Source organism: Terrapene carolina, unplaced genomic scaffold (genome assembly GCF_002925995.2).
Source record: "Terrapene carolina triunguis isolate 2854851 unplaced genomic scaffold, T_m_triunguis-2.0 Scaffold67, whole genome shotgun sequence".
NCBI lineage: Eukaryota > Metazoa > Chordata > Testudines > Emydidae > Terrapene > Terrapene triunguis.
The window spans coordinates 11862257-11889524 of NW_020664418.1; the positions used below are offsets into that span (position 1 = coordinate 11862257).

Below are 27268 nucleotides of genomic sequence, written 5' to 3' on the forward strand. Positions count from 1 at the left end.
GGGGGGGGGTTAGTTTGTTTTCTGCTGCTGAAGGTTAACAGGAAAACCTCAGCAGTCAACAGGCTTTGATTGGTATGTTGGAAAGGAGGGCGCAGAAGCCGAAAGACAATGGCTTACCATGGCTGCCTGCAAGCTGAATTCTGTTGCCCGGACCTGCGTCTGTGATCTCTAACACCAAAGCCACAGGCACTCAATATTAAGATGGAAAATGCGACCTTGTACTGAAATCACATGTGCTATGTAATGTGAATAGTGTTCACCATGAAAGAGTACAGGCATTGTTCTGTAAAATGTATCATTTTAAAAACTTCTCTACTTTTTTTCAACCCTCCCTCTAGCAGCTGCAAATGTTTCAAGCCTCCCTCCTGCGTCCAGAAGGCTATCTCAGATAAGGCGTCGTAGAAAGATGACGCGAGACGACATGTTCAAAGAAATAATGAAATCCACCCACAATCAAAGAGCTCATTTGAATGAGTGGAAGGACACTGTATCTAAATTTAGGAAAGATGCCAGTGACCGTGAGGTCTTGAGGGATGCTCGAGATGAGAGGTGGCAGGCTGCAACGCTGGGGCTGCTGCGTGAGCAAACGGACATGCTCCGGCGTCTGGTGGAGCTTCAGGAACGGCAGCAGGATGACAGACTGCCGCTGCAGCCGCTGTATAACCTACCTCCCCCCTCACCATGTTCCATATCCTCCTCACCCAGACGTGTAAGAACGCGGGGGGGGGAGGCTCCGTGCACCCTCTCACTCCACCCCAGGGGAGAGCCCAACCAAAAGGCTGTCATTATATTGAATTTGATCAGTGGCCTTAGACTTCCCTCTTATCCTCCTCCCAAACCTCACCCACATTACCTTCTTGGTTCTCTCCCTATGTTTATAATCACTTAATAAAGAATACATGATTTTTAAACGATAGTGACTTTATTACCTTTGAAAGAAAGCTGGGGGGAGGGTGGGTTGCTTACAGAGAATGAATGAGAATGAAGGGGGCTGGTTTTCATGAAGGGAGAAACAAACAGAAATTTCACACTGTAGCCTGGCCAGTCATGAAACTGGTTTTCAGAGCTTCTCTGATGCACACTGCTTCCTGGTGTGTTCTTCTAATCGCCCTGGTGTCTGGCTGCGCGTAATCAGCAGCCAGGCGATTTGCCTCAGCCTCCCACCCGGCCATAAAGGTCTCCCCCTTACTTTCACAGAGATTGTGGAGCACACAGCAAGCAGAAATAACAATGGGGAGATTTCTTTGGCTGAGGTCAGAGCGAGTTAGTAGCGATCTCCAGCGCGCTTTTAAACGGCCAAATGCACATTCTACCACCATTCTGCACTTGCTCAGCCTGTAGTTAAACAGCTCCTGACTCCTGTCCAGGCTGCCTGTGTATGGCTTCATGAGCCATGGCATTAAGGGGTAGGCTGGGTCCCCAAGGATAACGATAGGCATTTCAACATCCCCAACGGTTATTTTCTGGTCCGGGAAGTAAGTCCCTTGCTGCAGCCGTTTAAACAGATTAGTGTTCCTGAAGACGCGTGCATCATGAACCCTTCCCGGCCACCCCACGTTGATGTCGGTAAAACGTCCCTTGTGATCCACCAGTGCTTGCAGCACCATTGAAAAGTACCCCTTGCGGTTTACGTACTGGGTACCCTGGTGCTCCGGTGCCAAGATAGGGATGTGGGTTCCATCTATCGCCCCACCACAGTTAGGGAATCCCATTGCAGCAAAGCCATCCACTATGACCTGCACATCCCCCAGAGTCACTAGCTTGTGTAGCAGCACCTCAGTGATTGCTTTGGCTACTTGTATCACAGCAGCCCCCACAGTAGATTTGCCCACTCCAAATTGATTCCCCACTGACCGGTAGCTGTCTGGCGTTGCAAGCTTCCACAGGGCTATTGCCACTCGCTTCTCAACTGTGAGGGCTGCTCTCATCCTGGTATTCTGGCGCTTCAGGGCAGGGGAAAGCAAGTCACAAAGTTCCATGAAAGTGCCCTTACGCATGCGAAAGTTCCGCAGCCACTGGGAATCGTCCCACACCTGCAACACTATGCGGTCCCACCAGTCTGTGCTTGTTTCCCGGGCCCAGAATCGGCGTTCCATGCCTATAACCTGCCCCATTAACAGCATGATCTCCAAAGCACCGGGTCCCGCGGTTCGATAGAATTCCATGTCTATATCCTCATCACTGTCGTCACCACGCTGCTGTTGCCTGCTCCTCTCCGCCTGGTTTTCCAGGTTCTTGTTCAGCATAAACTGCACGATAAGGCGCGAGGTATTTACAATGTTCATGACTGCTGTCTTGAGCTGAGTGGGCTCCATGCTTGCCGTGGTATGGAGTCTGCTGCGTTCAGCCAGGAAAAAAGGCGCGAAATGGTTGTCTGCCGTCCGTTGCTTTCATGCAGGGAGGGGGGGAGGGAGGGAGGGGTGAGGCTGTACCCAGAACCACCTGCGACAATGTTTTGGTCCCATCAGGCACTGGGATCTCAACCCAGAATTCCAATGGGCAGGGGAGACTCCGGGAACTATGGGATAGCTATGGGATAGCTACCCACAGTGCAACGCTCCAGAAATCGACGCTAGCCCCAGTACATGGACGCACACCACCGAATTAATTTGCTTAGTGTGGCCGCATACAATCGAATTAATACAACCGGTTTACCAAATTCGAATTAGCTAAATTCGGATTAATCGTGTAGTGTAGACGTACCCTCATGATGTTCCTGGGGCTTCTGTATAGGTTATTTAGGTTAATCTTTCTATCGACCCAATGGGGCTCAGTCTAGAAGATACCATCAGAGATGCTTAGTTTTGCAGTTCTCAAACTGTGGATTTGTGTCTCCAGAGATAACATGCTTGTTAACAGCAAAAATGTTTTTAAATAAATAATATGGAGAGGTGAGAAATAACAGACCTCAACTCTATTGTCCCTCTGCAAATTTGTGTACACAGAGTCAATCCCTTACTTCTCTCTAAAAGTGCAAAGTTTCAAAAAGTTCAACGAACAGAAGATTGTTGGGGGTGGAATAGAGCTGGACAAGGAGAAGAAGTCTGGAGATAAATGTGAGAAGGGAGGGACAGGCAGTAGAAACAAAAATGAAACTGTTTGAGCAGCATATTCCAGAAGTCTTGAGGTCTTTCTGAGCATAGCCTTCATTGATTTGAGATCTCCCATACCTTTCTCTCACTAGAAAGGAAAACCTATAATGGCAGCAGGCAGTAAAAGAGACCCAGTTTGGGAATATTTTAAAGAAGTTCCTCTACCTGTGGGTAAGACAGGCATGTGTGCAAAATGCAAACAGTGAAACAAAGAAATGCAAGGCCTGGTTGCCCAAATGAAACAACATCATGAGAAGCGTTCCTTCTCAGGAGGAAGCTGCGTTGAAGATGATGAAAGGAACATGTCTGAACATGCAGGTTCTTCAGGTTGGTAAACTTTTTTATTTCATACTTCTTTCTTAAGGACTGCCTGTCTTCTTTCTGGACTATTCTTGAATTCTCATGTTTGAGCAAAAAATATAGTTGTTACTCTATGGTACTATCATTTTAGATGCAGTTGTGATAAAAAATAAATACTGAAATAGGCAGATCTTCCTTTTACAATTTCACCTTTAAAGTAGTACTGAGTGTCAGTGAATGCAATGAGTAATACTAAATGAGCAGTATGGTAATAATAATTAAATAACTGCATTGACTTATTTTGTTTAGGAGAATCCATCCTCAACATACAGGATTCTGAAGACTATCCACCTTCAAGCTCACCATCATTTTCTATAGTTTCAGAGTTATCTGCCAATGATAGTGTTTCAGTCACATCATGTATGTCACATAGCAACAGTACATCACCTGTAGCAAAAAGGAAAAAAAAAATCTCCATCCTCCAGAAACAATCATAGATAAGTTTGTGATAAGAACCAGCAGATTACAAAAAGAGGTAATTGATGAAAAAATTGCCCTTTTTTTGCGCAACAAACTCTCTTTTCTGTATAATTGAGAACCCACACTTCATTAACATGGTTCAGTCATTAAGAGCAGGATACAGTCTACCCACCAGAGCAGATGTCGCAGGCAAATTGCTGGATAAAGTGTATGAAAGAGAAATTGAGCAGTGTGCAAAAGGTCTAGAGGGTCAAATTGTTAACCTGAGTCTTGATGGGTGAAGCAATATCCACAATGATCCTGTTGTATGTGCTTGTGTGACAACAGAAGAAGGGAATGTCTTCCTTACAGAAACAATTGATACATCAGGAAATGCACACACAGCAGAATACTTACAAGTAGCAGCAGTAAAAGCTATAACAAACTGTGAAAAAAAAATTCAAAAAAGTCTAGTATGCAGCTTGGTCACAGACAATACTGCAAATGTACCCAAGATGAGAAGAAATTTTTTTAGAAGAGAGTCCCAAGCTAATAACATACGGTTGCTGTGCTCATTTGATGCATCTCCTAGCCAAAGACTTCAGTGTTCCAGCAATAAAGTGCTAACATTGTTGAAATTACAAAATACTTCTGTAACAACCACTTTGCAGCAGCTGATCTGAAAAAAGTGGGAGGAACCAAGCTAACTCTTCCACAAGACATGCGATGGAAGTCAGTAGTGGACTGTTTTGAGCACTATATCAAGAACTGACCTAATCTGATGACAGTTTGTGAACAAAATTGTGAAAAAATAGATGACACTGTCACAGCCAAAGTTCTCAACATTGGGCTTAAGAGAAATGTTGAACACATGCTGAGTACCCTGAAGCCTATTTCTGTAGTCTTGAACAAAATGCAGGGAAATAGCTGTTTTATTGCTGACGCTGTTGAAATTTGGAAGGAACTGAGTGAGATATTAAAAAAGAGAAATATGCAATGACAGAGTTAAATTACAAGCATTAAAAAAAAAGAATGGGACAAGCACAGTCTCCAGCTCATTTTCTTGCAAATATTCTCAATACTCAGTACCAGAGTTAAACCTTAACTGCTGAAGAAGAGAAGTTGGCTATGACATGGACATCCGGCAATCATCCCTCCATAATGCCAACTATAAGGGTGAACCATTCAAGAAATATATGTTTGCTGATGATTTTTTAAAGAAAGTCACACCAGTGAACTGGTGGAAGTCACTTAAGCAACTTGGATTCAGAGACTGTTGAAGTGATAATCTCACTTTTAACAGCAGTAGCTTCTTCTGCTGGTGTAGAAAGAATATTTTCTCCCTTTGGACTAATTCATTCCAAATTGAGAAATCGTTTGGGACCTGAAAAAGCAGGAAAGCTTGTTTTTCTTTTCCAGATTGTGAACAAACAGGAAAATGAAGATGAAGATGACTGAGTTAGCTGCAGAAGCCAATATTTTAAGTTGTTTGTGTTGAGCTGGCTGACATAATCAATATATATATATATATATTTTAAAATATTTCATTTAACTATTTTAGTTAAAAAGAATTTTAACAAAAATAAACCTGGCTTTAAAAAACTTGAACATTTAACTAAATTCAAAAATTCATATGCTTGTTTTGTTAAAATATATGTTTGCTGTTGAAGAAAAAAAATCCAGAATATTTAAATTGTTGTTTTAGTTAAATAAAACAATGTAAATGTCTGTCTGGTGATGTTCTCCTCTTAATACAGCATGGCAAAAAAATCCTCCAAATATTAATGATTAACCTGTTGAATTGGAGATAGTTCACCTCCCAATGACTTCATAAATATCTGCTTCAATTACCTTTGGTAAATGAAATAACCAAACAATCATTCATTTTCTGATATAGCTGTAAAACTAATCTGAAAAGTTTTCAAAATAAATCACTTAAAAAATGTATAGTGTGTACCTTCTAAAAATGAAACCTACATCTATTTCTGAGTTGTGAAGAATATGTATTAAGGTTATAACCACCAACAAGAATGCACTTTTATGTAGAAATCCATGATTAAATCAAGTCTTCCTGACTAGTGATTTAAATCATGATTTCAATCGAGATTTAAATCAATTTGACTTAAATCAAATCTACCCTGCCAAATATATTTCATAATGAACCAAAGGGTGGCCAAGCAATTGATCATACAATTTATCAACAGGAGAATCAGGCCCAGTGTTTCACTGGCCATTCTGCCGGTGTGTGAGACTGTACTCTCAGATACACCTACAGAACTCAGTTTTAAACCTCACCCCAAGTCTCCAGGAAAATTGCAATCAAAAAGCCAAAAAGTCACTCATGTCTAACCTATTCCTCTTCTTACTCTCCCTCCAGTGTAATCGGAGAAAAACAAACAAGGAAGTGTTATTTACTCCTACTCATAACACAAGAACTAGGGGTCACCAAATGAAATTAATAGGCAGCAGGTTTAAAACAAACAAAAGGAAGTATTTCTTCACACAACGCACAGTCAACCTGTGGAACTCTTTGCCAGAGGAAAGACTGTGAAGGTCAAGACTATAACAGGGTTCAAAAAAGAACTAGATAAATTAATGGAGGACAGGTCCATCAATGGCTATTAGCCAGGATGGGCAGGGATGGTGTCCCTAGCCTCTGTTTGCCCGAAGCTTGGAATGGGTGACAGAGGATGGATCACTTGATGGTTACCTGTTCTGTTCATTCCCTCTGGGGCACCTGGCATTGGCCACTGTCGGAAGACAGGATACTGAGCTAGAAGGTCCTTTGGTCTGACCCTGTAGGGCCGTTCTTATGTTATGTTCTTATGTAATTTACATTCTAGAGTAGACAGGAGCAGACATGATCTATTACAAAGGGCTTTTAAACATGAAAGATGGACCAATCTGTGGGAAAGCTTGGAAAGCAGTGTTGGGTACTCACCAACAAGTGTAAACTTTCTTGGCTGTGTCATGATTATTGCGAATGTGTCTGCCCAGACTGCTGAAGTCGTTGAACGAATGCTCACACTGCCGACAGGGATATCTCTTCACAGACTAGCAGAAGAACAGAAACATCTTTTAACAACAGAAGCCAGCTAGCTTCTTTTGGCTACTTGATGCAAATGAAGAGATGAATAGCAAGGGAGCAGCACAGTGCCTACCCCCAGAGAGAAACCCCTTTAACTGAGGTATCTCAAAAGAACAATTTCAAGATTTTTGGGATCCCCAAATTAGCCAGCCTGAAAGTGGGCTGTCCTCATTGATCTCAACTTTAAACAGGTAAAGATCGGAAGCAGCTCAAGAACAATCTTGCTCTTTTAAAAAAAAAAAAAAAAAAGTATCATTAATTACTTCTGCTACTGGGTATTGATCTAACTCTCTTCACTTCTTGGTGACAGGAAGAAACATCTTCATACTCCTGAAGAGAGAGGGGGAATTGATTACAGTTTCCTCCTTAACAACAGAAGACCGCCCTTACTGCTGAAGGAGGAAGATCTGGTGTAACTAGAAGACCTGTAGGGACAGGAGACCATTATCTGCAAGCCGAGACACCCACCTTAGAGTCAGGAGAAAAGGTTCTTGACAGATAAAGAGGCTGACTTCACTATAGGATCCTACATGAAATTAATCCACTGACCACCACTGCACTCCTGTGCCCATCCTACACCCAGTCCTCTCAGAACTATGTACTTCTCTGGTCCCCACCAGCTCTTTGTGCTAATGCTGGGAGGGGAGAGGGAAAAGTACTGAGTATCACCTTCTCCTGTCTCCTCCCTTCTCAGAGCAGGGTATGAAAGCAGGCACTGGCAAGACTCAAAACCACCTACCCATTCTCTTCTCCTAACAGCAGCACCAGGAAAAACAGCAGGCCCTAGGTAGCATTAGCATCACATTATGAGCCATATTCATTAATGACTCCAAATTCCCCTATACATTTATTTTCTATCTGGCATCCTTCACGGTGTAAATGGGATTACACCCTTGTTATCATCCGCATTTGCCAGAGTTAAATCTCATCACATACATGCATTAGCTCATTTCTAAAAAAAAAAAAAAAAATCTTCAATACTTAATGAGTACTTTCATTCCCCACATTGTGTTTATCAAATGGGACAATCTACCACTCCCATCTTTCCCCTTCTTGTATTTATGAAATGGGACAATTCAGACTTTCATGGCTGCTGATCACAGGGCTCCAGTTACGTGTGACTCAATACATTAATGACTCAGTACATTTACCCTGAGGTATTAAGAGTTTGGCTGTACACAAAAACCTGGCCTATGTTTTGTCAATGAGCTGGTACTAGCCCTGAAAAGCCCATTCTGACACCAATCTGTGCAAAAACCCATGTCAATGCAGCACAAGATTTTAGGCTTATAAAAGTCAGAAAATTCAGATTTGTGGTTCCTACAGCAACCTCACCTCTGCATCTTGCACAAATTCATTACAACAGTGTCTCTCAGGGTTAGATACTTAACAGCAGACAATTCCCCATACTACTTAGCAAATAATAAAATATATCGAGGAAGTGCCTTTTCCCCTTCATCTTTAAATGCATATATGGATGGAGGCCAGTCTCCATCTAAACTACAATGTTGCTTCCAATTACTTTTACTCAAATTGCTATCTATGTTGTGCTGAGTTGGTTAGCAGAGTGGAACTGCTATTGTCATGGCCAGATCACAGTGCTAAGCGAAGAGTATTGGCAGTTGCTGAGGGAAACCACAAACACAATCCAACAGCAATCAATACAAAACCTGGAATCCCAGCCAGTGTAGCTGTCATACCAGTAACTGGGAACAGATACAGCTCGCCATTCACTTACCAAAGTATGCGGAAAAGGAAACTGGATGTGACATGCAGTGAGGGAAGGAGCAGAGGAAAGGGTGACATGCCAAAGTATAGATCATGCTATTCAAGAAGACCCAATATCAGTGGTTCTCAAACTTTTGTACTGGTGACCCCTTTCACATAGCAAGCTTCTGAGTGCGACCCCCCTTATAAATTAAAAACACTTTTTAATATATTTAACACCATTATAAATGCTGGAGACAAAGCGGGGTTTGGGGTGGAGGCTGACAGCTCGCGACCCTCTGAGGAGTCCCGACACCCAGTTTGAGAACCCCTACCCAATATACTTGCAGCAGGTCAGGTCAATGTTTTGTTTCTGGCTATGCTCTCACTCCAACAGCGCTGGTGAACAGCTACTGGGTTTCTATTTGATCGAAATATTAATGACTCGTAGTTCTATTGCCAAAAGCTTATAAACAGGCAGGACTAAGTATTTCAGGCATGAGTGCAGGGGACTGGACTAGATGACCTCTTGAGGACCCTTCCAGTTCTATGATTCTATGAAAGGTTTCATTTGGCTCCTTACCTTTCCATGGATTTTCTTCATATGGGACACATAGTTTTCCCGATCAGGGTTCCATTGTGAACACTCCCTACAAGTCCAACCAACACTTTTTAAGATGGGTTTTGATTCTGAGTTGTGTTCCACTCTTGTGTCCTTCCTTGGCAAAGCGGTATGGGAAGTACCATTGGCTACTGACAACTCCTTTGGTGGTGTAAGAACTTGGTTGCTGGATGTTGTCTGAGGCTTCGGTCGAAGGTTAGAGACATCCTCAGGATATGGGGGGAGCCCATGAACAGCCTGATTAGTAATAAGGGAATTGAGCATCAGAATCAAATACAGTTCAAATAACATAGCACTGAGGTACTCCTAAATCCCCACCAAGCTTCTGCCCCTGATATAGGCTAGAAAGATCTGACAGAAGAGTTGTTCGAGTAGCATTGCTAATAATTTATGATAATACAACATTTCTATATTTAGCTCCCCATCTTGAGATCTTAACATGCCTTATGAACATGAATAAATTAACCCCCACTACCCTGCTAGATAGGTCAGTGTTGTTAATTTTTTAATTTTTAATATGAGAAAATTCAGGCACACAGAAGTGCAGTGACTAGAGTGTAGAGCCAGTAAAAGAACCTGGATCTCATAACTCCCAGTCTTGTGCCTTAATCATTCATTCAAAGGCACAAAAGGTCTTTAAAAAATTGATTCCATTATCTAATCAGCAAGCAAAAGAACTTTACAATAGTTAGCTAATGGTACAAACAACATTTGGAAAGATCATTAAGTGGTCCGCCGAGACCCTCAGCAATTTTCAAGTGGTCCGCGAAAAAAAAAAGTTTGAGAACCACGGCCATACAGTATGAACAACCTTGAACAACTTGCCAGGTGCGTTATGGGTCTCGGGATTTGCCATTCCCCATGTAATGTGATGAACCAATACAAACAAAATGATGACGACCAAACCCCTTCTTTTCATGTAAATGTAATGTACAAGGAACGTAAATCACAGAAAATATGAAATACCAGTAGAAACATAGATGTTTCTAAATGGAATAGGTTTCCCACTTTTCAATCTGTCCTCATTAGCTCTTTAAAATCTTCCCTTAGTTACACATGAAGTATTTAAAACATTTACACTTTTTTTGCTTCAATATAAAACAACTGCCCCAACCACAAAGTTTTTTTTTTTTTTTTTTAAATACCTTGTCTCAATAGATAGAATAAACAACAGATGAGGTACCTGGCTGTATCATTACCTGATCTGCCTAAAAATGTCAGTGCTGTAAAAAGAAAGGTTACTGATCTTGTCTAGTATCTGGAGTTCTTTGAGATGTGTGGTCCCTGGCTAGTATTCCACTGTGACGGTATGCATGTCTTCCATGCACCTGAGACAGGAAGATTTTTTGTGCAGTGTCTGTTAGGCTTTGTCTACACTGGCAAGCAAAAGGCAAAACTTTTGTTGTTCAGGAGGTGTTAAATAAACACAAAAACAAAAGTTTTGTTGACGACAAGCGCTGGTGCAAATAGCGCTTTGTCAGCAGGAGCGCTCTCTTGCCAACAATGCTAATGCCGCTCGTTGGGGGTGGAAGTTTTTGGTCGATAAGAGAGCTCTCTTGCGGACATACAGTGGCTACCCTGCGTGCCTTTTAGCAGCATGGCTGTAACAGCACAGTTGTGTCGCTAAAAGTTGCATAGTGTATACATAGCCTTAGTCTGTACCCACGCTTCTCCTCTCCTCATGCGAGTCTGGACTGAGGGCAGAAGGGGTGATGTGAACCAACAGCCAAGAGGTTCTTTCTCTACCACAAGTAATAAGTACAGAATCTGAAGCAGAGAGAAAGAAGGGCAGGGAGTGGAATACAGATAGTGACCACAGAACTCAAAAACTCTACTTGCTATAAAAGGTAAATAATGCTGCTTCTGTGAGTGCCGTTCCCTATGTGTATTCCACTGTGGATGACTGACAAGCAGAGCCCATTGAGGAGAAGGGTGTGAGAACCTACGCGATACTGATGACTCAAGGACCACCGATCGAAAGGATGCATCAGCTGCAGAGACTTGGATAGTGCATAATGTCTTGTGAAGGCATGTATATAGCTCCATACTGTTGCCTTACAGATATCAATGAGTCACTTCATGAAGTGAGGCTAGGGAAGCTGCCTTGACTCTGGTAGAGTGGGCCCTCACACCTTGAAGGGGAGGGGTATCAACTGACTGATAGAGCAGAACACAGCTTGAAATCCACTTGGAAAATCTCTGAGAAGAGATCGCTTGTCCCTTCAACCATTCTGCCAATCCAGGCAATTTCCTAAATGAATTTGTTCTTTGTAAGTAAATGCCAATGCCCAGCACACACCCAGGGAAAAAGTCTCTTCTCCTCCCTTCATTAATCACAAGTGGCTCAGCAAAGAGAGGTGTATTGTCTGCTTTAGATGACAGGCTGATGAATTTTGGGTGTAATCTCAATGAACCTTTTCCTTACGGAAAATTGTGTAAGCTGGAGCAACCATAAGGTCTCCTAGTTCTCCAACCCTTCTAGGTGACCTGATGACCAGTAGAAGGGAGACTTTCATAGATAGATAGGACAGCAAACATGTCAGCAATGGTTCAAACAGTTACTCGCTTAATGCTGAGAGGACCAAGTTAAGATCCCATGTGGGAGCACATTTAGTTTCAGGAGGGAAGGTTCTAAATGTGATGCTTTAGAAAATGTACAGTTGCTGGATGGGTGAAAATGAATGGTTATCAAGGGAAGTGGCAGGCACTAACTGCCGCTAAGTGCAATCATAGGAAGCTAAGGGAAAGACCTGAGGTCTTCAGGGTTAGCAGATAGTCTAGAATAGTGGGAGTGTCCAGCTCTTCTGGAGACATCTGTTGATGCTGAACCCAAATAGAAAATCTCTGCTTAGCTAAGCAGAATTTTTTGGTGGATTTCTTCCTGCTATTATTAAAGATGGCTTGAATTGCTATTGAACATGTCTGCTGTAGGTTCAATGCCCATCCAAGTACCAATCCTTGAGGTAGAGAGACTCCAGATTAGGATGTCTGATCTTGCCCCTGTCCTGTCTGTATCAAGAGGTCTGGGAAAGACTGGATACTGATGGGTGGATGTGCTGATGGCTGGAGAAAGTTGGGGAACCAATACTGTCTAGGCCATCTGGGAACAAGAAGGATGACCACTGCCCTATTCTGCAGAATCTTCCTGAGAGCTCGAGATAAGAGAGGAATGGTGGGAAAGGCATACCTTAAGGGTCCCGCCGACAAGATTAGAAAGGCATCCTCTTTGGAGTCCTGACCTTGCGCCCCTCTGACGCACTTTATCTTGGATTTCCTGTTTTCTCATGACTGTGATCCTAACAGCATCCCCGTGCAAGAGGTCAAGGGACTCATGTATCTGGTAGTGAGTTTCAGCTGGCCTGACCAGTTCAGTGTACCCCAACTCATTAATATCATAACCTATATTTAAAAGGAGTCATGTAATATATCAATAGGAAGCTAACAACATATCGTAGGTACTCATTCATTAGCCCTTTCCTTTATAAGCCGGCCCCCCAAGATGGTTAGGTAAAAATAGCAAAAACTCTATGACCCTTTCATAAGCCAACCCTATATTTCAGGGGTGGGCAAACTTTGGCTCCTGGCCAGTTAGGGTAAGCCTCTAGCGGGCCTGGACGTTTTGTTTACCTGGAGCGTTCACAGGCACGGAGCCCCTCAGCTCCCATTGGCTGGGAACGACGAACTGCGACCACAGGGAGCTAAGGGGCTCCATGCCTGTGAACGCTACAGGTAAACAAAACAACAACGTATTAAATATTCAATTCAATGATTCCATAGAGTTTAAAATCATCAAATTTTGGTGTAGACCCATTTATAAGCTGACCCCCCTCTTTGATGCGCCACTTTTTTACCAAAAATATTTGGCTTCTGAACGAATATATACGGTACTTATTAATATTACTGGGTGGTGTATGAAAAGAGGACAAATTCAAAATTACAAACATATTGGGAATTACGTTCTTAAAGTGTCTCTGCCAGGCAGGGCTGAAGTTACCCCACCCTAGATAAACGAATGTGGTTCTGCCACCTTGAAGGTACATTGAGAGACAATGGGAATGTATTTATATAAAAGGTAAACAAAACCATGAAGTCAACAAGGGGAGGAGATAACCACTCAGCTTCATTGCAGGGGGAGGAGATTCCAAGAACAGATCAATTTGCATTTTAGCAAACACCGGCTGGGGAAGAAACCAGCATGGAATTTCCTTCACCATGAGACTCCAAATCTCCTTCCTCACAACTTGAATGAACTTTACTTTTTTTTTTTGGGGGGGGGGGGGTAACTTTCAGAAGAATCCATTTCAAAGGTGCACTGGACTATAAAAGAGAAGGGCAAAGAACCCCAAGTTCTCTTTTACCTAAGACAAAAAGAACCAAGCACTCTGGACTTTGTGGGAGAAGTAATTGTAAACAGGGAACTGTCAAAGCATTCCAGTGGGGTCATACAGGGTTCGGTTATTGGCCCTATATTATTTCATATTTTTATCAGTGACCTGGAAGAAAATTAAATAATCACTAATAAAGGTTGCAGATGACACAAAAAAATTGGGAGAGTGGTAAATAATGAAGAGGACAGGTCACTGATTCAGAATGATCTGGATCCCCTTGTAAACTGGGTGCAAGCAAACAATATGCATTGTAATATGGCTAAATATAAATGTGTACACATCTAGGAGCAATGAATGTAGCCCATATTTACAGAATGGGAAGCAGTGACTCTGAAAAAGATTTGGGTTTGTGGTGGATAATCAGCTGAACCAGTGTGGTGGATAATCAGCTGAACCAGTGGCCAAATAGCTAATGCAAACATGGGCTGGATAGACAGGGGAATCTGGAGTAGGAATAGAAAGGTTATTTTACTTCTGTGTTTGGCACTGGTGCAAAAGCTGCTGGAATACTGTGTCCAGTTCTGATGCTCACATTTAAGAAGGATGTTAATAAGTTGGAGAGGGTTCAGAGAAGAGCCACAAGAATGATTAAAGCAATAGAAAGCCTGCTTTGTAGTGACTGAATTCCTTGAGTCTGTCTATCTATTTTGACAAAGAGAAGATTAAGAGGTGACTTGATTAGTCTCTGAGCACCTATGTGGGGAACAATTATTTAATAACAAGCACTTCAATCTTGCAGAAAAAGCTCTAACATGATCCAATGGCTGGAAGTTTAAGCTAGACAAATTCAACCTGGAAATAAGGTGTAAATTTTTAATAGTGAAAGTAACTAACCATTGGAACAACACATCAAGCGTCATGGTGGATTCTCCATCACTGACAGTTTTAAAATCAAGATTGGATGTTTTTCTAAAAGATTGATCTAGAAATTATTTTGGGGAAATTCTATGGCCTGTGTTATACAGGAGGTCAGACAAGATGCGCACAATGGTCCCTTCTGGTCTTGGACCCTTGGAATCTACGGAGATGATGATACTCCTGTTGGGACTGGCAGTACTGCTAGATCTGTCTCTTCCTCCTCCCCTTCCATGGGCTGCTGAGGGAGCTCTCGCTGATCTCTGGGGGGGAAGAAAGGATGGCGAGATTCCCAATGAAAGTGTACTGATTCAGGATATTGTAGTATGGACCCCATAAGTCCCTTGTAAAACCAGTGAGAGGGATCCAATATAGGTTTGATGAGATCTTCAAGGCACAGTTTAAAAACAGTCCTGGGGGGAAGGGTACCGCATCTTACCGTGTTTCCCCGAAAATAAGACATAATTTTTGCTCCCAAAGATGCGCTAGGTCTTATTTTCAGGGGAGGTCTTATTTTTCCTGGAGCTTCGGGGCCTTATATTCCGGGGTGGCCTTATTATCGGGGAGGTCTTATTTTCGGGGGATGTCTTATATTACAGCGAGAGGCAAAACTGGAAGTAGGTCTTATTTTCGGGGGATGTCTTATTTTCGGGGAAACAGGGTAGGAGGTCACGGCAGGGCCTAAAGCAGGGATTGGCAACCTTCGGCATGCGGCCTGCCAGGGAAATCCGCTGGCAGGCCAGAACGGTTTGTTTACCTGCAGCGTCCGCAGATTCGGCCGATCGCAACTCCCACTGGCCGCGGTTTGCCGTTCCAGGCCAATGGGGGCTGCGGGAAGCAGCGACCAGCACATCCCTCAGCCCATGCCACTTCCTGCAGCCCTCATTGGCCTGGAACGGCGAACCGCGGCCAGTGGGAGCTGCGATCGGCCGAACCTGCGGACGCTGCAGGTAAACAAACCGTCCCGGCCCGCTAGCGAATTTCCCTGATGGGCCGCGTGCCAAAGGTTGCCGATCCCTGTCCTAGAGGATCCAGAACCTTCTATCTGGGATGACATCTCTTAATGGAAGTGATGTCAGTCCTTCCCCCATGTCAAATTCCCCAGAAGAGGAAAACGTGGGCTCCAGTTCCAGTGGCTGTGCTGCCAGTACCATCATTGTAGAAATGCCCCGACTGGTAGGAAGAACTTCTCTCATAGCATTCATGGAGCAATGGTGTCAGAATCTACCTTGTAAGGACCAGGCCCAATAGTCAGGGGCGGCTCCAGGCACCAGCGCAGCAAGCGCGTGCCTGGGGCGGCCTGCTGGTCGCTGTGAAGGCGGCTATCAGGCTGCCTTCGGCGGCATGCCTGCGGGAGGTCCGCCGGTCCCGTGGCTTCGGCGGCAGGGATGCTGAAGGCGCAGCACCGGCGGACCTCCCGCAGGCATGCCGCCGAATCCGCGTGGCCAGCGGACCGCCTGCAGGCGTGCCGCCAAAAGCCGCCTGACTGCTGTGCTTGGGGCAGCAAAAACCATAGAGCCACCTCTGCCAATAGCAGGCAATGTTCTGGATCTAGAAGGATGATGATAGCCTCTGAAGTGATGTACCTATTGCCAGTCATCGGTATGACTTCTCCCTGTGTTCCTTTGAAGCTGGCATGGAAAGGCCCTTGGAAGCCAGTGTTTCATTATGAAAGCATGTGGATAAAAATGGAGCATGAGGTTCTCAGGTCTCCCTTGCCGGTACTGGTGGTTGTCCAAGCCTTGGCTCGTGTCTCTCCTTGCTCGGTACCAATGGTTCTGCTCCTGTCAACAGTGCCAATGCAGAGGCACCCTTATTTTTTGGAACCTCCCGGTTGTTACCGTGACCCCTATGGGCTCTTGAGCCTCCTGGAACCGGATGTGAAGTGTCACCTGATTTAGAAGGTGTCGGGTAAGCAGCCCTCCTCTTAGAGTGGGATTTCTCTTTAGGCTTCTGAAAGTGCTCCCTACCTTCATAGTAAGCCCGGGAAGAGTCTTGGCGCTACCTTTCTTGCCTCTGTATTAGATGTGCGAGAGCTAGGCCTAGCCCAGTATACAGAATGGTGTTTGCCTGGTCTGGATCGAACTGAAGCTTCATAGTATTCTCCATTAGATGTCTTCTACATCTGAACTCCTGTTGATTGGGAAAGGAGCGGAAGATATGGCATTCAGGTATGAGCTTTTCCAAGACAGAAGAGGCTCCCCTCAAGGTCGTTGTTTACCAAGAGGAATTGGGGCAGGAAATGCCGTTCTTGAAGGTCAGATTCCTGGGCATAATCTGCATTCCATACCCGAAGTGGGAGGGAGTAGAAGGGGGCAGAAGGGAGTTGTTCCAAATTCTAACTAAGCAAAATAACTCAAACTAATACTTAACTAACAAAAGGTTTTATTTTACAATATTTACAGATTCAAAGTTGGAGGGACAGTTCTGGGGACACTGGAGGGTTCCATCTCAGATCATGTGGGGGCAGAAAGGAACTGGCAGTCAGGCCCCACTTAGACCAGAGCACGAGGAGAGAACAAGCACAGGTGTGGACCAAAGACAAGTCCCACCAAACAGCGAGCAAATAGCTTGAGTTTCAGGTGCATGGAGCACATGTGTAGCCCCACAGTGGAATATACAAAGGGACCAGCACTTGGAGTACTGTGTCCAATTCTGAGTGCCACACTTTAGGAAAGATGTGGACAAATTGGAAAGTTCAGAGGAGAGCAACAAAAATGATAAAAGCTTTAGAAAACCTGACCTACGAGGAAAGGTTGAAAAACTGGGCATGTTTAGTCTTGAGAAAAGAAGTCTGAGGGGGGACCTGATGAGTCTTCAAATATATTAAAGGTGGTTATAAAGAGGATGGTGATCAATTGTTCTGCACGTCCACTGAAGGTAGAGTAGGATGTAATGGGCTTAATATGCAGCAAAGGAGATTTAGGTTAGATATTAGGAAAAACTTTCTAACTATAAGGAGAGTTAAGCACAGGAACAGGCTTCAAAGGGAGGTTGTAGAATCCCCATCCTGGAGGTTTTAAAGAACAAGTGGACAAATACCTGTCAGAGATGGTCTAGGTTTACTTGTTCCTGACTCAGCACAGGGGGCTGGACTTGATGATCCTTCAAGTTCCCTTCTAACCCTACATTTCTATGATTATATAACATCACTACTACATATTTTTGTAATAAAGTGAAATTTACTAGTGTTACCCAAACCTGTATAGTGAAATTTTACTTTACACCACGATGCCCCCTGGCAAAAATTAATTACATACATAAAATAAACCCCACCACTTCCTTCCATCTCCTGCCCTTAGAGTCACTTCTGTCTGTATACAGACACACAAAAAAGGTCTCTGTGCTATCAGTAAGTCAGATTCAGCTACCTACCTTGACATGCTGCATTAATTGCTGTTTCTGCATATACACTAATTGACACTGCGGACACTTAAATACTCCCACCAACAGCTTGTTGGCATTCTGTTGGAAGTGCTCCTGGAGCAGCTTCTTCTTGTTAAAGACAGTCTCACAAGAACATTTGTAGATAACCCTGGAACAATTTAAAAAAAATAAAATTCATGCTCAGTTTAACAACTATTTTGAAAAGACACTAGATAGAAGAAATCTCTATGATTTAGTCTTGGAAAGGGAAGTTACTTATCAGTGAATGGAGTTTTTTCAATGTGCTGCCTGCACATACCCATGTTTTTTGGTTATACCCCAAACAAGCTGCAGAGGCTCCAGAACCATTTGAAGCAATTACACCTCTACCCCAATATAACATAAATTCGGATATAATGCAGTAAAGCAGCGCTCCGAGGGGGGTGGGGCTGTGCACTCCAGCAGATCAAAGCAAGTTCAATATAACGCAGTTTCACCTATAACGCAGTAAGATTTTTTGGCTCCCGAGGACAGCGTTATATTGGAGTAGAGGTGTAGCTGGAGGGGCTGAATGCATCCGGCACATATTGAGTGTTCTAAAAGGAGGATCTATTAAGCCCTGCATAGATTGGGAGGGTAACCATGGATATACAGAGGCAATTCATTCAGAGAACACCAGGTACCTGTTACTTTCAACCCAACCTGATTCCCCCTACCCATGCACCACAAGCTCTTTCAGCCATGGCTAGAGGGGAAGAAGAAGAGGTTGCAGAGTGGAGAACACAAGACAATTTCTCCAGCTTCTTTAGGGCCGTGGCACCCCCATCATCCAGAAGCCAGAGGAGGCAGTTGTAGTGCAAGCTCCTTGTCAGTAGATGCCATTCTTATTCATGGGCAGGCGGGGGGCTGGAGCTGAGACTCCTCACTGCAGCTGCTCAGCTCCCTCCCTATCTCTCCACCCCTAATCTTAGGAGGCTCTGAGTTCAGGGCAGGGAACTTTGGCTTGGCAGAGACTGAGCCCCTGACAAACAGCAAAAGCAGCAGCTTTTCCTCCTCCTCCTCCTCCTCGGGCTTGTCTACATTACCGGCTGGTTCGACAGGCAGCGATCGATCCAGCGGGGGTCGATTTATCGCATCTAGACTAGACACGATAAATCAACCGTTGAGCGCTCTCCCGACAACTCCGGTACTCCACCAGGGTGAGAGGCACAGGCAGAGTCGACGGGGGAGCATCAGCCATCGACTTACCGCACTGAAGACACCGCGGCAAACAGATTTAAGTATGTCGACTTCAGCTACATTATTCATATAGCTGAAGCTGCGTAACTTAGATCGATCTCTTCCCCGCAGTGTAGACCAGGCAGTGATGGGCAAAGGAAGGAGATGGGGGGTGGAGGTGGGACGGAATGTCAGTTCCAGAGCCATCTAGTGGCTAACACAGTTTACACAAAACATTGGGCAAACAGCAAACAGTGTAAATGCTTCCAAATGCTAAGGGCACTTACTGAGTAGTCTTGTGAGGCTCTTCTGGGTGCTGGCTAGTAATATGCGCAGTGGTACTGTCTGCAGATTTGAAGGCCATTGGACAAAAAGAACATTTGTGGAAGACTTCGCAGTGTTTCTCGTGAATGTGCGCTTTCAGCATAGCTAGCGACATAAAGACAACTCCACAGTGGATACACCTGGAAGGCAGAGGGGAAAAAAATCTGCATTACAAAACACCAAGCACTGCCTCTTTTCAACTGCCAAAGGGAAACACAAAAGTGAAGAGTGGAGGGCACCACAGCATGGTGTTAGCTCTCATTTGACCCCCTCAGTAGTGATCTGGAAGAGGCAGAAAGCAGAATATTAATGGAATTCATGAATCGTAAGGCTTTGCCCATGCACTGAGGCACGGAAAGTAAGGGGTTAACTGATGTCGCTCCAAAGTCATCGCAGGCATTGGCTAGCACCAGCTCATCAGTCTCCCCCTTCAATCTAATCCCCAGCTCCCTGTTTCATGTTAACTCAGCGATTGCCTGTGTGCACCAGGCCTGATGCAACAGCAGCCTTGTGAGTCCCTTGTGGAGCTCCAATTTCCTGCTCGGAGGCTTTGCCTCCGGTTCGGTCTGGAGGTGGCGGTAGAGGGGGATAAAGACACTGCGCGTGTCCTGGCTGAGCAAACTGGGGGCTCCAGAGCCGTCCAGCTGGTATCTTGCACCAGCACTAAATTCCCATTGAAAGGCTAAAGGTAACAGAAAGCAATCCCACCCTATTGTTTTCTTCCTTGTCTCCCAAGAGATTGGAGGGAGGGGGGAAGTTGATGGCCCTATCACAAAAACACCCTGTTTAAAATAACCCTATAACCTCCCCCTGTCCCCACCCCAAACCCTCATTGCAGCATCTGGCCACATTACAGCTCCAGGGCTCAGCCCCCCAGCCTTGTAACTATTTCCCAGCAGGATATTTATGGGAATGCTGGGAAATGTCCATCATCAGTGAGAAAAAGAAATACAAAAGGAGCTTAGAGAAATTAAGAACACAGGCAGGAAAGAGCAAAATGAGATTCAGCTCAGAAAAGCAACTAATAGATCGGGGGGAAATAATCCAAATCACAGCCATTCAATGGGTGAAATACATTTGGAAAGCAGTAATGTCATAAGAAACCTAGGAGTGGGAAATGGTAAACACAATACAATACAGTTCAATATGGCAGCAATAAAGGTTATTATGATTTTCAGTTGGGATGTCATATGTCCCCCTGTATACAACTCTGATGAGACTGTCTCTCTAGTATTGCACTCAGCACCAGGCACTTCAGTACCAGAGACATGGAAACAAACTGGGGTAGAGAGGAGAGAGAGAAAAGAAACAAAAATAATGAAGGGCTTGGAAGGAATGATTAATGGAGAATACTTTGGGGCTGGGTAGGCAATTGCCTGCTGGAAAAAGAGGAAAGAGTGGCCTCCAGGGATAGTACACCCAGCTCACCTCTCTGCATCTGGCTTTCTTCACAACTAAGGCTATGGCTACACAACAGAGCTTACAGTGGCGCAGCTGCATTACTGTGTTGCTAGTGCAAACATTCTAAGCAGATGTGAGAGAGCTCTCCCATCGACTTACTTCAGCCCCCACGAGTGGCGGTAGCTACGTTGGCAGGAGAAGCTCTCCTGCTGACATAGTGCCATCCACACCGGCGCTTAAGTTGGTGAAACTTACGTCACTCAGGGGGGTAGCTTATTCACATCCCTGAGCGCCATAACTTATACCAACCTATGCTGTAGTGTGTATATAGCCTAAAACAAACAAAGGGAAGGGACAGTAGGGGCAGCCAAGGTCCTATAGGCAAGGTTCTCCCAAACTTTTATCATTTCATCCATTCATTCAGTCTCTCCTCCCAATTACAGAGACCTAGAAATACTGCCCCCACTGAGATGGCAACAACTGCTTACCATTCCTTCTTCCCATTCATCCCACCTTTTTTCTTATTCAAAATACACAAAACACTATTTTGTGTATCAGTTAAGGGTGCTCTACACATAACATGCCTATGACAAAACCTCAAAACCAAGGAAAGGAAAAGGTAAGCCCTCTAACAGCACATGCCCTCTCCTCCTCCACCCAGATATATGCACCTGGCACAAATAACTATACACCACAACCTTAAGGCTTGTCTACACTTACAGCACTGTTCCAGTGCACCTGCTCTGCTGTAGCGCTTAGTGAAGAGGCTACTTACACCAATGGGAGAGCATCTCCCATTGGTGTAGGTACTCCAATTCCTCGAGAGGTGGCAGCTATGTAAACATGAGAAGTCCTACCATTGACATAGCACTGTTTACACTGGGAGTTAGGTCGGTATAACTGCGTCGCTTAGGGGTGCTGATTTTTCATGCCTCTGAGCGACGTAGTTAAACTGACGTAAGTTGGTAGTGTGGCTCAAGTGTAATTCTGTTGCTAGGATGACAGCCCTCCAGCAATCCCTCTCCAAACTCCTACCACAACAAATAAACCAGACTATCCCACTGTCTCAACTGTCCCTTCTGCACTGTTCTGGGAAACAACATTCACTCAGATTTGGGATCAGATATGTTATGTGTAGACCCTGACCCTAACAGGATTTGTGTGTATGGATTTCCCAGTTTTCTTAGTTTTAGAAAGGATCTCTGACATACCAGCAGCTGTCTTGAAACAGGATCTTCATGACAGTAACCAGCCACTCAGGAGCTTTGAAAAATAGCTCTCTCAAAGCTCCTCCTCTCCAGTGCACAAGAATGCTGCTGGAGTAGATCTCTTAAGCAGCTGGTGTGCTGTGATCACTGCTTTCCATGCTGGACAGTTTTGGTTCATTCCTTCTCTGTGCTCCTCTTTTGTTATATCCATCTGTTTTCTCTTGTCTTCTCTTTAGATTTTTAGCTCCCTGGGGCAGGAACTGTCTTAAGTCATAAAGTCATAAACTTTAAGGTCAGAAGGGACCACTATGATCGTCTAGTCTGACCTCCTGCACAACACAGGCCACAGAATCTCACCCACCCCCCCACTCCTGTAATAAACCCCTAACCTATGTTTGAGCTATTGAAGTCCTCAAATCATGGTTTAAAGACTTCAAGGTGCAGAGAATCTTCCAGCAAGTGACCTGTGCCCCACGCTGCAGAGGAAGGCGAAAAACCCCCAGGGCCTCTGCCAATCTGCCCTGGAGGAAAATTCCTTCCCGATCCCAAATATGACGATCAGCTAAACCCTGAGCATGTGGGCAAGACTCACCAGCCAGACACTCAGGAAAGAATTCTCTGTAGTAACTCAGATCTGCCCCATCTAATATCCCATCACAGGCCATTGGGCATATTTACCGCTAATAGTCAAAGATCAATTAATTGCCAAAATTAGGCTATCCCATCATACCATCCCCTCCATAAACTTATCAAGCTTAGTCTTAAAGCCAGATATGTCTTTTGCCTCCACTATTCCCCTTGGAAGGCTGTTCCAGAACTTCACTCCTCTGATGATTAGAAACCTTCGTCTAATTTCAAGTCTAAACTTCCTGATAGCCAGTTTATATCCATTTGTTCTTGTGTCCATATTAGTACTGAGCTTAAATATTTCCTCTCCCTCCCTGGTATTTATCCCTCTGATATATTTAGAGAGAGCAATCATATCTCCCCATAGCCTTCTTTTGGTTAAACAAGCCAAGCTCTTTGAGTCTCCTTTCATAAGAGAGGTTTTCCATTCCTCGGATCATCCTCGTAGCCCTTCTCTGTACCTGTTCCCGTCTGTTCCAGTTTGAATTCATCCTCAAACATGGGAGACCAGAACTGCACACAGTATTCCAGATGAGGTCTCACCAGTGCCTTGTATAACGGTACTAACACCTCCTTTTCTCTACTGGAAATACCTCGCCTGATGCATCCCAAGACCGCATTAGCTTTTTTCACGGCCATATCACATTGGCGGTTCCTTCTCCTCCTCTGTTACTTCCAATTGATGTGTCCCCAATTTATAACCAAAATTCTTGTTATTAATCCCTAAATGCATGATCTTGCACTTTTCACTATTAAATTTCATCCTATTACTATTACTCCAGTTCACAAGGTAATCCAGATCTTCCTGTAGGATATCCCGGTCCTCTGTATTGGCAATACCTCCCAACTGTTATTAGCACATTCCCACTTTTTGTGCCAAGGTCAGTAATAAAAAGATTAAATAAGATTGGTTCCAAAACCGACCCCTGAGGAACTCCACTAGTAACCTCCCTCCAGCCTGACAGTTCACCTTTCAGTATGACCCGTTGTAGTCTCCCCTTTAACCAGTTCCTTAGCCACCTTTCAATTTTCATATTGAACCCCATATTTTCCAGTTTAACTAATAATTCCCCATGTGGAACAGTATCAAATGGCTTACTGAAATCAAGGTAAATTAGATCCACTGTGTTTCCTTTGTCTAAAAAATCTGTTACCTTCTCAAAGAAGGCGATCAGGTTGGTTTGGCATGATCTACCTTTTGTAAAACTAGGTTGTATTTTGTCCCAATTACCATTGACCTCAATGTCCTTAACTACTTTCTCCTTCAAAATTTTTTCCAAGACCTTGTATACTACAGATGTCAAACTAACAGGCCTGTAATTACCTGGATCACTTTTTTCCCCCCCTTTCTTAAAAATAGGAACTATGTTAGGAATTCTCCAGTCATACCGTACAACCCCTGAGTTTACAGATTCATTAAAAATTCTTGCTAATGGGCTTGCAATTTCATGTGCCAGTTCCTTTAATATTCTTGGATGAAGATTATCTGGGCCCCCTGATTTAGTTCCATTAAGCTGTTCGAGTTTGGCTTCTACCTCGCATGTGGTAATATCTACCTCCATATCCTCATTCCCATTTGTCATCCTGCAATTATCCCTAAACTCCTCATTAGCCTCATTAAAGACTGAGGCAAAGTATTTGTTTAGATATTGGGCCATGCCTAGATTATCCTTAACCTCCACTCCATCCTCAGTGTTTAGTGGTCCCACCACTTCTTTCTTTGTTTTCTTCTTATTTATATGGCTATAAAACCTTTTACTACTGGTTTTAATTCCCTTTGCAAGGTCCAACTCTACATGGCTTTTGGTCTTTCTCACTTTATCCCTACATGTTCTGACCTCAATAAGGTAGCTTTCCTTGCTGATCCCTCCCATCTTCCACTCCTTGTAGGCTTTCTGCTTTTTCTTAATCACCTCTCTGAGATGCTTGCTCATCCAGCTTGGTCTACAACTCCTGCCTATGAATTTTTTCCCCTTTCTTGGGATGCAGGCTTCTGATAGTCTCTGCAATTTTGACTTGAAGTAATTCCAGGCCTCCTCCGCCTTTAGATCCACAAGTTCTTCAGTCCAATCCACTTCCCTAACTAATTTCCTTAATTTTTTAAAGATAGCCCGTTTGAAATCAAAAGCCCTAGTCACAGATCTATTTTTGTTTATCCTTCCATTTAGTTTGAACTAACTCATGGTTTGAGGATTGGCCTGCTAAACCCAGGGTTGTGAGTTCAATCCTTGAGGGGGCCATTTAGGAATCTGGGGCAAAAATCTGTCTGGGGATTGGTCCTGCCTTGAGCAGGGGGTTGGACTAGATGACCTCCTGAGGTCCCTTCCAACCCTGATATTCTATGATCGCTCGAACCAAGGTTGTCCCCTACTACTATTTCTTCTATGAGGTCTTCACTTCTCACCAAAACCAAATCTAAAATGGCATCCCCTCTTGTTGGTTCAGCAACTACTTAGTGAAGAAATCCATCAGCTATCCCATCCAGGAAAATCTGAGCCCTATTATTATTACTAGCACTTGTCCTCCAGTCTATATCTGGGAAGTTAAAGTCTCCCATGATCACACAATTCCCATTAGTATTTACTTCATTAAAAACATTAAAGAGGTCTCTATCCATATCCAAATCAGATCACAGTGGTCTATACCACACCCCAAGCACTATCCCAAGGGAGGCTCTAGTACCTTTCTTCCCCAATGTGATTTTTGCCCAGACAGACTCTGTCTTATCCATTCCATCCCTTCTTATTTCTTTACAGTCTACCTCATCATTGCTATACAATGCTACTCCACCACCTTTGCCTTTATTTCGGTCTTTCCTAAACAGCACATACCCTTCAATACCTGTACTCCAGTCATGACTACTATTCCACCATGTTTCTGTTATTCCTATAATATCTGGTTTCACTTCCTGCACCAGTAACTCTAGTTCCTCCATTTTGTTACCTAGGCTCCTCGCACTGCTGTACAAACATCTTAATTTTTGCTGTTTGGCTTCGCTCACATTCTTTACCCGGTTAGGCACAGACATTCTACCGTCAGTATCACCTATTAGACTGGTATCTACACTACCCTTCCTCCTTATGTCCATTCTCCTACCCAAGGCTGTATCCTTTATTACTTCGTTTTCTTCCCTCTCAACGTTAAAATCCAGCATGGAGATTACCTGGACATCTCCCAACCATCTCCCCCAAATTCCTAGTTTAAAGCTCTCTTAATCAGTTGTGGCAGCCTCCATCCTAGAAGTCTATTTCCCTCCCTACTCAGGTGAAGTCCATCCCGAGAGAACAGTCCATGAATGCCTCCCAGTGGCCATACATCCCAAAGCCCTCCTTATAGCACCTCTGCCTGAGCCATCTGTTGATCATCATAATCTTGTCACAACTTTGTTGTCCTTCTCTTTTTGTTCTTGTGTGGTGTGTACAATGCCCAGCACAGTGCAGCCCTGGTTTATGATTGAGGCTCTTAGCGGCTACCACAATACAAATAAATAATAAAAAATAATCCCTTGTGGTAGGCCCCAACACCAAGAAGAGGCAGGGATATTGACAGAACTAACAGAGACTACTGGGGCCACACCGCTCCCCTTTTCCAGCCAGCTACGCACTTCAAAAAAATCCTGTCCTTTGTAAAAGGAGCTGCTGCTTTGTCAAAGATCCTCCCCTATGACCCAACACAAGTAATGCTGAAGTACAAAACTCCCTTCCTCTTGACTATGGTAAGCCCTGACCCGTGACAAAGGTGATATTACCATGGAGCATCTAACTAAAGGCAGGTGCTCTCCTAAAGCATTCAGGATGTATTCCAAATGTCACACTGGAGAATGGAGGTAGGTGATGAAACATGTTATTTGACAGCTCTCTGTTCCAAGTTTTCAGTTATGAGAGAAATGCCAATTATTTTTTCCTTTTTGTTAATGAATTTGAAAATTTTTACCCTGTGAATTCTGCAGCCATGAAAATTGCAGCAGATTTCACCCCCGCCTCAGAATTGTGATCCAGAATCTCAGATTTCATGTTAAGTTTCGAACCCTCATTGTTAGAAGAAAAAGCTTGAAAGTGTAACCTGAGTGAAACGAATGCAGTGATGTCTGCCTGAGTTTGCAGGCAGCCTGAAATGATATCTCTGAGAAAAGGAACTGAGTCATTCATCTTAATGGGCTGTTAACTCAAACTTAAAGATGGTGGCATATTGCTGAAAACTAGAGTGTAGGGACAGTGAAAAATAAATTGAATTTAATATGAAAACAAACAATAGAGGAATGCAATGAACGTATAATTTATTTTTATATTTAATTCAATACAAATCTCCATTTATAAAATGTATTGGTAACAGCTACAGAATTTCCAGAGTGCTGCAGAATCTATGGACTTTGTCACAGAATTTAGGTCCATCTTGCCATTGAGTACATGGGGCCTTGTATATTGCAAGACACACTAAATCTCACAGAGCAAGACTTTCTACTGTATTCCAGCAACCCAAAGGGACTAAAAAGCCGTCAGATTTGGCCAACTGAGAATTCTTCTAGTGTGGGGGAGCTTCCACCTGGCATGAAGATGTGTACCTGGTTCCTATGTGAATCACTCACCCCACACACAAGAAAGGAGATAGAGAGG

General features: G+C 43.9%; 1 protein-coding gene across 1 annotated transcript in view; it reads right to left on the bottom strand.

Annotated features, from left to right (window-relative positions):
• Positions 1-27268, bottom strand: part of ZNF592 (zinc finger protein 592) — a 93861-nt gene that overhangs the window by 10608 nt on the left and 55985 nt on the right. The window contains exons 4-7 of the mRNA XM_024210453.1: positions 19383-19559; positions 17887-18046; positions 9230-9505; positions 6793-6905 (exon numbers count right to left, since the gene is read on the bottom strand). Coding sequence (XP_024066221.1) covers positions 6793-6905; positions 9230-9505; positions 17887-18046; positions 19383-19559 — 726 coding nt within the window. The remainder of the gene's footprint in view (positions 1-6792; positions 6906-9229; positions 9506-17886; positions 18047-19382; positions 19560-27268) is intronic.